At 43.9% G+C, this 12,569-nt stretch overlaps 1 protein-coding gene across 1 annotated transcript in view; it reads right to left on the minus strand.

The window, feature by feature from the left end:
• Positions 1 to 142: 142 nt before the first annotated feature.
• LOC113494864 (prominin-like protein) overlaps positions 143 to 12,569 on the minus strand; it is a 58,442-nt gene continuing 46,015 nt past the window's right edge. The window contains exons 5-15 of the mRNA XM_026873367.1: positions 12,323 to 12,487; positions 12,099 to 12,220; positions 10,696 to 11,141; positions 10,028 to 10,132; positions 9,464 to 9,605; positions 9,074 to 9,283; positions 8,228 to 8,548; positions 7,573 to 7,731; positions 7,382 to 7,503; positions 4,050 to 4,100; positions 143 to 3,403 (exon numbers count right to left, since the gene is read on the minus strand). Of these exons, the coding sequence (XP_026729168.1) occupies positions 3,127 to 3,403; positions 4,050 to 4,100; positions 7,382 to 7,503; positions 7,573 to 7,731; positions 8,228 to 8,548; positions 9,074 to 9,283; positions 9,464 to 9,605; positions 10,028 to 10,132; positions 10,696 to 11,141; positions 12,099 to 12,220; positions 12,323 to 12,487 (2,120 nt within the window). The 3' untranslated portion in view covers positions 143 to 3,126. The remainder of the gene's footprint in view (positions 3,404 to 4,049; positions 4,101 to 7,381; positions 7,504 to 7,572; positions 7,732 to 8,227; positions 8,549 to 9,073; positions 9,284 to 9,463; positions 9,606 to 10,027; positions 10,133 to 10,695; positions 11,142 to 12,098; positions 12,221 to 12,322; positions 12,488 to 12,569) is intronic.

The raw sequence follows: 12,569 nt of genomic DNA on the forward strand, positions 1-12,569 counted from the left end.
ACATTGAATCTATCTTGGACCTAATAGTAATCAGCATGTTAATAAAGTCTTATAAAAAAACTTTTGAAAGTATTTACGAATTTAAAATTAAATGCAAAATTAAGAATTTATTTTTTTAATAATCATTATAAAAGGTCACAATTGAGATTAAAAATATATGAAATTCCATTATTAAAGAAAAACAAAGATGATAACACAAAACATTCGGGAGATAGTAGATTAAATAAATGTTAATATCAGTTGAATAACAAGCCAAGCTGTGAATCTATAGGAACTAGGTGTAAAACAAACTGTCTTCAAACTTTGGTCATGCAGAGCCGGCGGGGACAAAGTTACACATACAAATTAGAGTTGGTCAAAAAGCATTAGAGAATCGGGATACAAGGCATGGTTAGTAAAAGTTATAAACTAGTGCGTACCTATGGCTTAGGAACATACCGACAATTATACATGCTTGATGCTAGTTAAGTTGGTAAAACAATAACAGTTTCACAGTTCTGCTGCTTCAGTCATAAGCCGACTGAGTTTTATAATTGGTTGCATTGATGGAATTGTTTTTTTATATTGACTTCTGGTTCCTTAAAAACGTTGTTCATTGCTTATTTTATTTCAAATATAGGTATACCAACATCAAACATTGTCTTAACATTTTAAAGATAAAATTCACCTTTTAAAGAAATGGAGTAGAAACTAAAGGACATTGTTGAACTACTTTGAAAGCAGACTATAGCGCCACCAAGAAGAGAACCACACGACACACAACAGGCACTATCCTCGGGCTACAGGACTACGCGCTGCTGACTAGAGCGCGGAGATACAAAGCGAGATCGGTAGCGGGTAGCGGAGAGAGAGGGGAGTGTTACCGCGTGACGTCACAGCCGCCGCCACGAGCCCGAGTAACCCCGCACACACGCGCCCGCCACTAGCACACCTTACATTATATCTAATACCAAAACATATCACAGAACAAAGTTTTAGAAGTAGTGAATTGATTCCTAAATCTGATCGAGGCTAAAGACTTCTACACTTACATAAGTCTTAACAGCGCAGTCTTGTCTGATTCAACGCTACTTAACTCTACAACTGTGTTCTGAGACCACTTAATCTAAAATTGTTACCTTACAATGTAGGTATAAATGTAAAAAACATCGATATGTCGATAAAACGCGTACATCCTTAAATATGGCCGTACCTAATGTTACCATACATCAAAATATCAAAATGGTTAATATCATCATTGCGAACAGAAGACAAGCAAGCGCGGCGCGGTCAAAAAGTATTTAGAAACTTGACAGATAGTGGAGTGTATTCCACGAACAGTAGAGATGGTGCGCACCGCTTGTCTTCTGCCCGCTCTTAACTGGACAACTTTAATATCGTCGCCAATAATCATATCTAAGTCAATTCACTGCAGTGCGCACGATCTGTTTTACATTTGCTATGATCATATTAATTGCAGGTATATTATCTGCTGCCAACATTAATATCAAATGGAAAATATTTAAAATGTAATAGTCAAAATCTTATTTAAGTATATGTATAAGTATAATTTATCAAACACTGCGAATTCGTGTAATGCACAGAAATAGGAATAATACTTTGCAACAAATTCGAGGTAAAGCTGTATGTATAAATGCTATAAACTTTCTTGCTTTTTAAAAGCGCGTTTAAATAATATCTGGCAAAGAATTCGTCAATATCTTGCTTAGACGGTGTAAGTAGGTTGTCTACGTAAAGCTCGGCTCGACCCTACACCATTCGATATAAAGTTAAAGCACATCGTCTGACTTACACATGTACACGTAACATCGTAAACGCTAGGATGCGAGGGCGCGCCGCGACCTTACAGTATGCGTGTATCAAAACTATGTGCTCCGGCTAGCGCGGCGGCCCTCGCCCGCTACTGGACCTATGCACGTCGCTACAATATATAAAAACGTATATAAAATAGTAAGATCAGTTATACTTGTACCAGCGTTGCAATATAGTATACGGGTCACATGCTTGAGCAAACATCGGTTGTCAAAATTGTATGGTCGGGTAGCCTCATACGCGATAGGCGGTCAATATTAATTTGATTCAATTGATAAAACATTCTGTAAAAGTATACTTTGTGTAAAAGGTGAAATTTTTGAACCTTTCCTTCCTTCCTTTCTAATGATAATTCGTAGAGTTGACCTCCCAATGTTTGTCTCAAACTGTTGCAATACAGCGAGGCAGGAGCGGTTAATAGGTGAGCGAATGGACGATCTCGTTCGTAACGATCAGGCTTATGCTTAGCTATGCTACTATATACGACGTCATTAATATTTTTAATGTCATACATTAGACGTAGTGATATTCAGGACTGATATGATTACGTTAGAATACTGGACAATATACATAAAAATGGAATTGCTGTTCGACTTTTCATATTTGGTAAACGTTACTTTTAGGTAGGAATAACTCTAAGTTAAATACACTAAATGCACAGATCGATTATTTTGTGACGACACGTGAGCAGGTTCACGAAACCAGGTATCAAGTAGTAGTGGCCTAGACACAAGTCTCGAAAATCATTTAGTTAATTAATAACTTATTAGCATACATACAGCACAGTATCTATTAAATTGTTGCTGTGCCGGAATATACATGTTTCTATGTTCAACCCTTGCCTACGTGCCGTCGCTAAAAAGTCCATCTGGTCAAAAACTATATCGCCAAACACAGTAACGACGGAAGACAAATTTAATTAATTTCACAACTACAAAAAATTGGTCGTTTCAACTGCTTTACCTAAAAACATTCTTACAGTTTACTCCAGACGAAACAATATAATTTTAAAAATAATATCAAACGTCTGGAAATATGATTAACACATATTTATAGCCTCCGTCTAGAAAATCAGAGTTCCGTTGAACATACCTTTTTCGCTGTACACAGATTCTTTCCTCTGTACTCGAAATCCAAACAGGTAGACAAATGCGAAAGTAATTTCATTCCAGTTAATGGTGTTTCGTCTGTTCAAAATTGGTTAGGTACCCTAAATTATACCATAGATAGTAATTTTTATACTGATTGGTGATGATGTCATTACTTTTACAAGAGTCTTGACTGGTAATAGTTAGCGGGGGTGGGTGCGTGCAGTTACTCGGACTCGTGTATGCCGGACTCGTTATCCTCGTCCTTGGCGTCCAGGCGGGTCTTGAGGTCGTCGATGAGCGCGGGCGGCGGCGCCACGAGCTGGCACACGACGTCCGCGCCCGCCAGCAGCAGGCGCGTGCCCGCGGGCGCGCCCCCGCCCGCGCCCCCGCCCGCGCCCGCGCCCCCGGCCGCGCCCTCCAGCGGCGGCGCGGACGGGGCGCTGCGCTCGCGCCACTCCGCGATCTTGCCTTCGATGTCGAGCGTGCTGCGCTTGGAGCCGCTGTGCGCGTGTCCCCGTGTTACAACGTTTAGTAAATGGTCCTCCAGTCAAACTGACCATCGATCGAATTACGTTGGTATCGGTAGATAACACTTTTAAGTATACAGATACACTCATATTCCGTTACAAGACATAAAAAATAATTTTAATTCTGATCTTCAAGTCGAGTAAGTTTATTCACCGATATACAAGTCAATTCGGGTGATAATATCATCGGATCTGTATTTGGTCGCCGATCGTCATAAGTCATTAAAATGATACAAACAAAATCAAAGTAAAAGAACTGAACATAATACTAATAGAGCCTGTTGTAACATTTCATGCGGGAGACACAATCTCATGCAAGTTTATTGTTAAGTTCTATTATTATTAAAATACATATGTACAACAACCACATGCAAATGCATGCTGGAACGCTTACAAAATATATTAATATGAATTATTCCCCCAATATAACCGCTAGTACCTACATAGAAATACAGGATATTTATCAACAAGAACCAAAAATAAAAAGCAAATCATGCATACGAGAGTGCCGTCAGCTTCACCGAAGCGCACAGTGAGGCGCGGCAAGCTGCGAGCAGACCCGCGGGGGGCGGGGGGGGGAGCATGCGGGGGCGGGGCCAGGGAGGCGGTGGGCACTTACTTGGCAAGGGGTACGTTATCGCGGTCCGCGTACGCGTCATACAAATATTCACTGCAACAGACAACAGACACAGCGTCAGTGAGCCGACACCGCGAGATCATTGCGCAAGCTGCGGCAGACCATCGCCGGGGACTCACCCGCCCTACTAGTGCCGGGACTAAACCCCACTGACAACATACACTACAATGTGTTCACTGATCCTCGGGAAGTGGCTGCGATAATATAGAGCTTAATCATAATATTATGCTCTTATATTAGAAATACTGAACACTACAAAATGTGACAAGTATACTATATTTTACCTAAGACACTAGAAGGTAAGAATGTAGGGTGTGAATCAATGGTTGAAACAAAACAAAATAAAATAACTTAATTAAATCGAGCTCGGATCGGGATCCTGTCCTGGCTGTGCTACGACAAGGCTTGGAGGGGGGAGGGGGGTACACGCTCAGACTACATGCGCACATAATATAATCACTTCTCACGGTAAGTCCTGAATACTGAATACCAACGTTACTCTACTCAGTGTATATCTCAACACATTTATTGCGGATCGTGTACGTCAGTAAGCACGATCGTCCAGTGCTGACGTCATACACCTACGTACATGCTGGCTTGCTTCAATATATCCAACGTAGATATGCATTAGAGCTTGACACAAACAAGGCAACTAATATATTTACAACATTGCAAATAAAATGTGAAATCTACTCTTTGACATTACATTGCGGGTTACATCTAGCGCGATATATCGAGTAGCCCGAGACCGCAAGCAATGTATGCGATAGCGATGCATGCCTACCTCGGGCTAGAATATTAAATACAGAGATATCTGCTCTTAGCCATACAACAATGATACGACGAGGACACACTCAAATAACTAATGTTCGTTGGATTACAATTTGAAGATTACATTGTAGTTATAAGAATATTGAATAAATTAGTGTAGTAATGAATAAGGCACGATGGCGCCGTTGCAATTATAGTTCAACGAACATCGGCAGGCTGGCTAGGGGAGCGTGCCGTGCGGTGGAAGAGCTGTGCGCGAGTGAGCGGCGGTAGTGGCGGTACCGTGCGCGGCCGCCCGCGCGCGCCCTCACCGCCGCCGCCCGGCCGCGCTGCCGACAAACCCGCACGTCAGGCCCAGAGCCAGGGGCGCTGGATGGCGGTGGGTGAACAAACCAACACAAAAACATAATCACAACATAACAAAACAAATCTAACTATCTTCATCTTATTTCTGCCATATTATTTTTAAACTCACAGGTTCGGCTCAAGGCAAGTCAAAAATATTTCCTTTTATTATTTAAATCACCATTTCAATTGTTAAAAATCGATCGAACGTAGTAACAAATATATAGAATGTGTTTTTAGTATTTGTATTGTGTACGACGCAGCGATAGCTCTTCGACCGCAGCACCAATGCTCAGCCATTACCACACGGCATGTTACTTTGTGCAACAACATAGTTAATGTTATACTCTCCAGACAACATCAATATAGGAAACAATTTTACTAAGAACAGAAAAATCAAAATTGCGCCCAGGTTACTCATAATATAATCAAAATTGGATCGTGATTTTTTTATTGATTTGATTATTATAAGAATTTTCCAAATCTGATAAAACAACGTGTCCCAAAAATAGTGTCCCAGGTCGAGCAAAGTTTATGGCAAAGATACGTTGGCAGCTACACTGCCTTAAGGAAGCTGCGGCGGTTCTAAGCGTATTTATAGTAAAAAATATGTATTTACCAAAAAGCCCAATATACCAATTTACTTTTAAATATAAATTTTGTTTTTAAATTCCAGCCTTACATTGCTTACATTCTTGGAACACGTACCAACTGATCCAATATCAATTGACACGGAGCATATTATTATTATAGTTACCAACAGCACAATTGGGAATTATGCAAAGTAAGAGTAAGACTAGTGTCGGCTACCGTACAGCAGCGGAACACCGAGTCGAGGCGGCCGGTCCGGTGCGGGCTTCTTGCATACCGATATACATATGTACACGAATCCCATTCACTACATACAGTACAGGAAGATGAGGGGTGCACAACAAACCCAAACATAACTGACAGACACACCGACAAACTCAGTCTAAATAAATATCAAATCAATGTTAACACAGCTCTCAAATTAAAACAATAACTAAACTTTGAAAATTAGTCAGAACTCAAAAAGAAACGAAACAACTGAGAGGAAGGCGCGGCGCGAGCGGCGGCGTGACGTCACGCGCCGTCCGCGCCGCGCGTGACGATGGTCGTGAATGATCTCTTACAACACAGTGTGCAGCCACAATACACAACGGACTAAACGATACAACCTAATTCATGTTGTTGCGGTATAACTATAACGCTTCTTTGCTTAGAAAAGCTACAAATAAGGATATTGTGGCTGCAAGTTTTAGTGTCAGAAAATATATATATTAATAGTTAATTGAAAAGTAAGATGGTGCCGCGAAAATAATCCACTCGGATTCGATAGTTTTAAGCTGGGCTCCCACGGTCAGAGCAGGCTAGGCCAGGCCGTAATGGTATATGTAATGTTAGTCACCAGGGTCAGACGCCGGACGGGCCGCAGGATCCCAGCTTCACACGGCACTCATCGGGGGGCAAAATGAGGCAAAATACTTTAGTTTTATTTTTAAATTCCGGCCTCGTCTGTTAATAGTTTAAACTCGAAAACTTCTTTATTTTCCCACGTTTTTATACACTCGCTTTCTTGTTTCTTTGTCGTTACAGTTTTTTGCAACTCAATTTTGAGGCACTTCCCGATAAATTTTCAGGGTAGCATCAAAACCTGATGACCATGAAATTTACAGCTATACGAAACGGCTGGGCCAATTTTGATAAAATTTGAATGGAGTGACATATAAAAACGTGGGTTTTTGATTTTTATATTAAATATTAAGTCAGCAGAGTGAGTAACATCTGAATTGCGATCAGTTTTGATCTTTCATAATAAAGAAGAATTCGTATTTAAAACGAAAGTAAAGTATATGTTAATCATGGCTTTTGTAAAGATTTGGGACTTTAAACTTCTTTCTTTTGTTTTATTCAAAAGCCATGTAAGGCTCCCAACAATCTCAAGCTCAATGCCAGTACATTCGTTAAAGTATACCATAATTATGTCCGTAGTGCGTTGTGTTTGCTCAAATAGACGCAACAGTATAAAAATAAGACACGAGCATCATTTTCGGATAAAGATTGTTGAGTGCTTTACTTAAAACGACTGCGCCTATATGTCCGAAACGATGTATAGTCGCAGCAGTTTGAAGTGTAGTAGTGTAAGGGTGTAGTAGTGGGCAGGGCGGGGTACTCACGCCTCGACGAGCGGGCCGGGGTAGGCGTCCACGTGCAGGTACAGGCGCGCCAGGCGCTGCGACACCAGCAGCAGCGGCGCGAACAGCAGCACGCACCAGCACAGCGACATCCAGTAGCCGTTCTGCGGGAGGCGGGCCGGTCAGAGCGGGCGGGCGGGCGGGCGGGTCGGTGGGGGGGGGGGCATACGCACGGTGGGCATGAGGATCTTGTTGCAGGCGGCGTCGCGCGTGGCGTTGAAGGCGTTGGACAGCGGCCCGCAGCGCCCCACCTCGTGGCGCGCGGCGTGCAGCACTCGCTCCAGGTACTCCTCCAGCTTGCCCGCGATCACCTCCGCGAACTCCTGCGTCATCTGTGGACGCACACGTCTCACTCTATATATTGTGATTGTTGCGGCGATGCGTCTTCGACGGTAACCCGAACAAATTATAAATTATGACACCATATAAATAATATACCCTACATCAGATATAATCTTTAGCCATTAGCTCGGCGCACTCTATGCATTGCAATTTTCAATAATAGGTAAAAATAATAATAAATAAATGCGGACAACATCACATACATTGTTCTGAACCCAAAGTAAGTTGCTGAAGCACTTGTGTTATGGAATTCAGATACAACGAAGGTACCACAAACACCCAGACCCGAGACAATGTAGAAATGTTAATTTTTACATTGACCCGACCGGGGATCGAACCCGGGACCTCAGAGCTAGCGACACCTTGAAACCGGTGCGTACGCCACTCGACCACGGAGGTGTACGTTGAAACAACTGAATTAAACTTGGTACGCCTGAACAAATAAAGTGAGTTTTATAGCCATAATTGTAAGTGTGGAGCGCTCACATTCTGTAGTCGGTCGGGCCCCTGCGTGTTGAGGAAGACCTCAGCCTCGGTGGTCTCGTGCATGAGGTAGGCGATGGCCTCCTTGAGCGAGGAGTGGTTGAAGCGCAGCGAGTCGCGCAGGCGCGCGGCCGTGGTGTTGAGCTGCGCGGAGTCCTGCTGCATGGGCTGCAGCACGTCCTGCAGCAGCGCGGCCAGCGCGGCCGCGGCCTGGCGCAGCGAGCGCGCCTCGCCCGCGAACAGCGGCTGCTGCAGCGACGCCGCCGTGCTGTTGAGCTGCCGCGCCAGCGAGTCCAGCGCCAGCGACGTCATGTTGGTCTCCAGCTGCGGCACACCACACAATACCCTCCACTCAGGCCCGGACAATGCACAATGCACGGTTTACTGCTAAGCTCATTGTCCATTCATAACGATTTCTATGTTTCATAGAAGTCGTTTAGGCATTTTACGCTATTACCAAAATATTTCATAACAATAATTTAAGAATTGGGTATAGCCATATCGTTTAGCAAAACATTAGTTATCAAATATGCGGATGAGTAAGTGGTAGCTGAACGGATGTTATTAATGAAGTGGTTCTTATAAGCTATATAAGCGTATTATGAAAGTGAAATAATAAACGTCATTACTACTTGTTAACGAATGGGATAACGATTACTGAAATCCATTTTTGCCATATGATATTTGTGTTGTTCTTTTTACGTCGGAGCCACACTAACGAGAGAAATGTCATTAATTATCACAGTAGCCACAAGTTAACGCGATTATTTACAACGACATGAACATTGCGGTTTTGCATTAGCGACAGCTCAAGTGATGATACATAAAAGAATGTCGGCAGACACGTACGGCGGTGCGGATGCGGTCGAAGTCGAAGTCGGAGAGGCCGGAGTCGGCCAGCTGGCGCAGCTTGTGGCGGGCGGGCGCGCGCAGGATGGCCACGGGCGCGGCGCGCGCGGGCGCCAGGCGCGGCCGCAGCGCGCCCACGCGCGCGCGCAGCGAGCCCGGCAGCGCGCGCGCCGCCGCCGCCACGTCCAGCACGCGCCGCAGCTGCAGCGTCTGCCAAGGGGCGGCCCACTGAGCTACACGCTTCTACTCACACGGACAATATCAAACCTCCACCACAATTCATCACGATCATTTGACCCTCTTTTCTTTCTTGTCTAAAAGTATCTTCTAAATCGACAACTACCTGATAGCAGCATATTGCATTGGCACATGTAAGTTAACCGTTGTTACCTCGTAGACGGTTTGGTTACGATGGCACTGCACGAGCACTGAGGTCATGTTGAAGTCGGGGTCGGTCTGCTCGTTGAACAGCGTCTTCTCCAGGTCCACCAGCTTCTCCAAGTCCGCAAACAGACGGTTGTCGCGAGGCTCGCTAATAGTCGCACAAATTATTCATTACTTTGGTAACTATACATTTTACATGATATTTAAATTGGATTGTCTGTTTTCTAAATAACTTTCTTTTTTAAAATCTCACTTTTATGCCAGAAATTAATTCACTAACGAAAACTCATAAAAACCGGTAAAATAAAATACGGTCAAAGTTTCTATCAAATCTCTTTCTTAATTTTATCAACATCAAAACCTCGAACCAGGTTTATCAAATTACATCGTATTATTTTATTCAATCGCGGATTCTGCGTCCTGCGTTAAAACAATGAAATAAAATCATTTATTCTACAAATACGGCAGACATCATTTCATTAAATTTTTAAAGCTGGCTAGAGTAAACATTTCTTAGCTGGTGTTATTGATAATATATTATGTGAACGAAAGAATAGGGAGGGTCCTCACGTGAGCGGGTCGCAGAGGAAGCGCTGAGCGACCACGCCGGCCAGGAAGTACACCAGCATGACCAGCGTCACGCCGCCGCCCAGCAGGAACATCATGCCGGACCCACTGTAACGGTAAGGGGAACACAAATTAAACTTGCTTCACAAAATCAGAATACATCCATCCATCCACTTATGCACGGATAACCAAGTGGATGCGACGTTTTATGTTTTCGATCTCCGCGTAGGACAAGCATTTGTGGGATCCACGAATGTTTGTCCTAGTCTGAGTGTCTTTGTGCAGACTTAAATGTTTGTAAAACCCCCTGCGACTTACGGATTAAGTTCCTTAACGCGTAATGCGGTATTTTCAAAGTTTGGTTGGTGTGGTTTTTCCCTTATGAATTCATAGTATTTTCAGCCTGACAATATTTGGACAGTAAGGTAGGACACATGAGTCACAAACTGCACCGGCGAGACATCGGTCCGACTAGAATGTGTATTTTATTTGACGGGCTATTGTTACATCTCGACTCATTTGTTATGATAATCGGTGTTACAATACAAACAACTGAGATGCAATACACAGATGACGTATGATTATTTAGATATTGAGTAACTGGTTAACTGACAGCATTTTGAAGTATTTCGTGGTCGTTGTAATAGTCCCCGTGGGTAAGTAGATCGTACCACAGCAGGCTCTTGGAGCCGGCGCCCTTGTTGCAGCAGTCGCTGGCGCCGTAGACGTCGGGGCGCTTGCCGCAGACGCCGCACATGAGCCCCCAGGCCAGCAGCGCCGTGAGCGCCAGCAGCGCGGCGGCGGCGCCCAGGCCGGCCAGGCGGCGCGGCGGCGCGTAGCGCGCGTGCAGCGTCGCCAGCGCGTCGGCCGCGCCGCGCTGCCGGTCCAGGCGCTCGCTGGCGTTGCCGGCCAGCCACGTGATGCGGTCGGCCAGGCCCGCCAGGCGCTGGCCCGCCTCGCCCAGCGCCTCGCTCACGCCCGGGATGTGCTGGTCCACGGACCGCTGGATGCCGCGCTGGATGTCGCGGAACACCTTCTGCCCCTCGGCCACCTCGCTCTTGATGTCGCTCTCCAGCAGCACCGTGACGTTGTTCAGCAGCTCCGACACGTCCGGCATCTGCACCCGCGAGCGTCTAATTACTTTTATTGTTCCTTTAAAATTATACTTTGCTTGGATCTAGAGATGTTTCTTTTCACTTTTTATTTCAAACTAGCGACCCGCCCCGGCTTCACACGACTGCAATGCTAATATACACTACATAATTTCTTTAACGTTTATTTTGATAAGGGTTCATCCCAACATAACAAAAACAACTTCGAAATAAGAGTAAACAATATTGTAGAGCATTATTTTGATCTGTCTCGTAGACTGAAGCCTACGTTTGCAATGTAAGTGCTAAAAATTAAGTCATTTTCGACACAACACATTAGAAATCTCAAAGTATTTCTCTACCATTTCCTGGATGTCATTATACATATAAACCTTCCTCTACAATCACTCCTATCTATCACTATTATTCTTAATACGTTGCTTACCTTTAAAGATTTAAGCATACACAGCGTTACAGGAATAGAGAAAGGGACTTTGTTTTTATACTATGCGGCTATGTAGTGTAATATTCAAATAAAAGTACCCGTGACGTCAATAAAATAAAACATTCACAAATAAGCAATCAGAACCTTTCATACATATTAATTCTATTATTACAACAATTTGTTCATAAATTTCCTTTTTGTTATAGAGTCTGATCAATTATTTGTTCTATTCAATATTTCTTTTAGACTACAAATTTTAACTAATTTTATCCTTATTCATTGCCAGCAACTTACTAATTATAGCATACAACTAAATAACAAATACGTAATAAAGCGATTTTTTTTCTTGTGCCGTATTGGCACATCATACTTACAGTAGGAAAATATTTGTCGAGCATCTGTCCCAGTTAGCATGAAATAATTCAAAATAAGAACTATAATTTCTATTAAATTTCAAGAATTAATAAATAACACGATTTAGATGGATAAACAAGGAAGAGGTTGCGAAGATACTGTTAAACATGCACTTCAACGATACCTGGCTGTACTGTATCTCTGTGTCGAGCTGTCCGATCTTGTACTTGTTCTGTAGAGCGACGCACTTGGGCTGGTCGCACTTCGCCAGAGTCTGCAGCAGCTGGTTCTTAACTTTACGAAGGCCTGCGGAAACATAGAACACCATGAGCACCGCCCGCGGACGCTGAACTAGATGCAGGTTGTTTAAATGAAATAAATGAAGATAGTAAAAAATAAAGTAGTAACCGGAGTTGAGTTGTTCCGCCCGGTGGCGCAGCGAGGCGGTGAGTGACTGCACGGTGCGCAGGTCCGCCTGCACCTCGTCCAGCTGCTGCACCATCTTGTTGAGCGTGGTCACCGACACGGCACGCGAGAATTCGCCCAGCTTCACCGACGCCGTCACCCCGATACCTGCCGCATACGATATACCATTGGAGACAACACACCATGGGTATGTGTAAATGTAAAGTTACATCTAGGAACGTAATAGACC

Source organism: Trichoplusia ni, chromosome 6 (genome assembly GCF_003590095.1).
Source record: "Trichoplusia ni isolate ovarian cell line Hi5 chromosome 6, tn1, whole genome shotgun sequence".
NCBI classification, from domain to species: domain Eukaryota; kingdom Metazoa; phylum Arthropoda; class Insecta; order Lepidoptera; family Noctuidae; genus Trichoplusia; species Trichoplusia ni.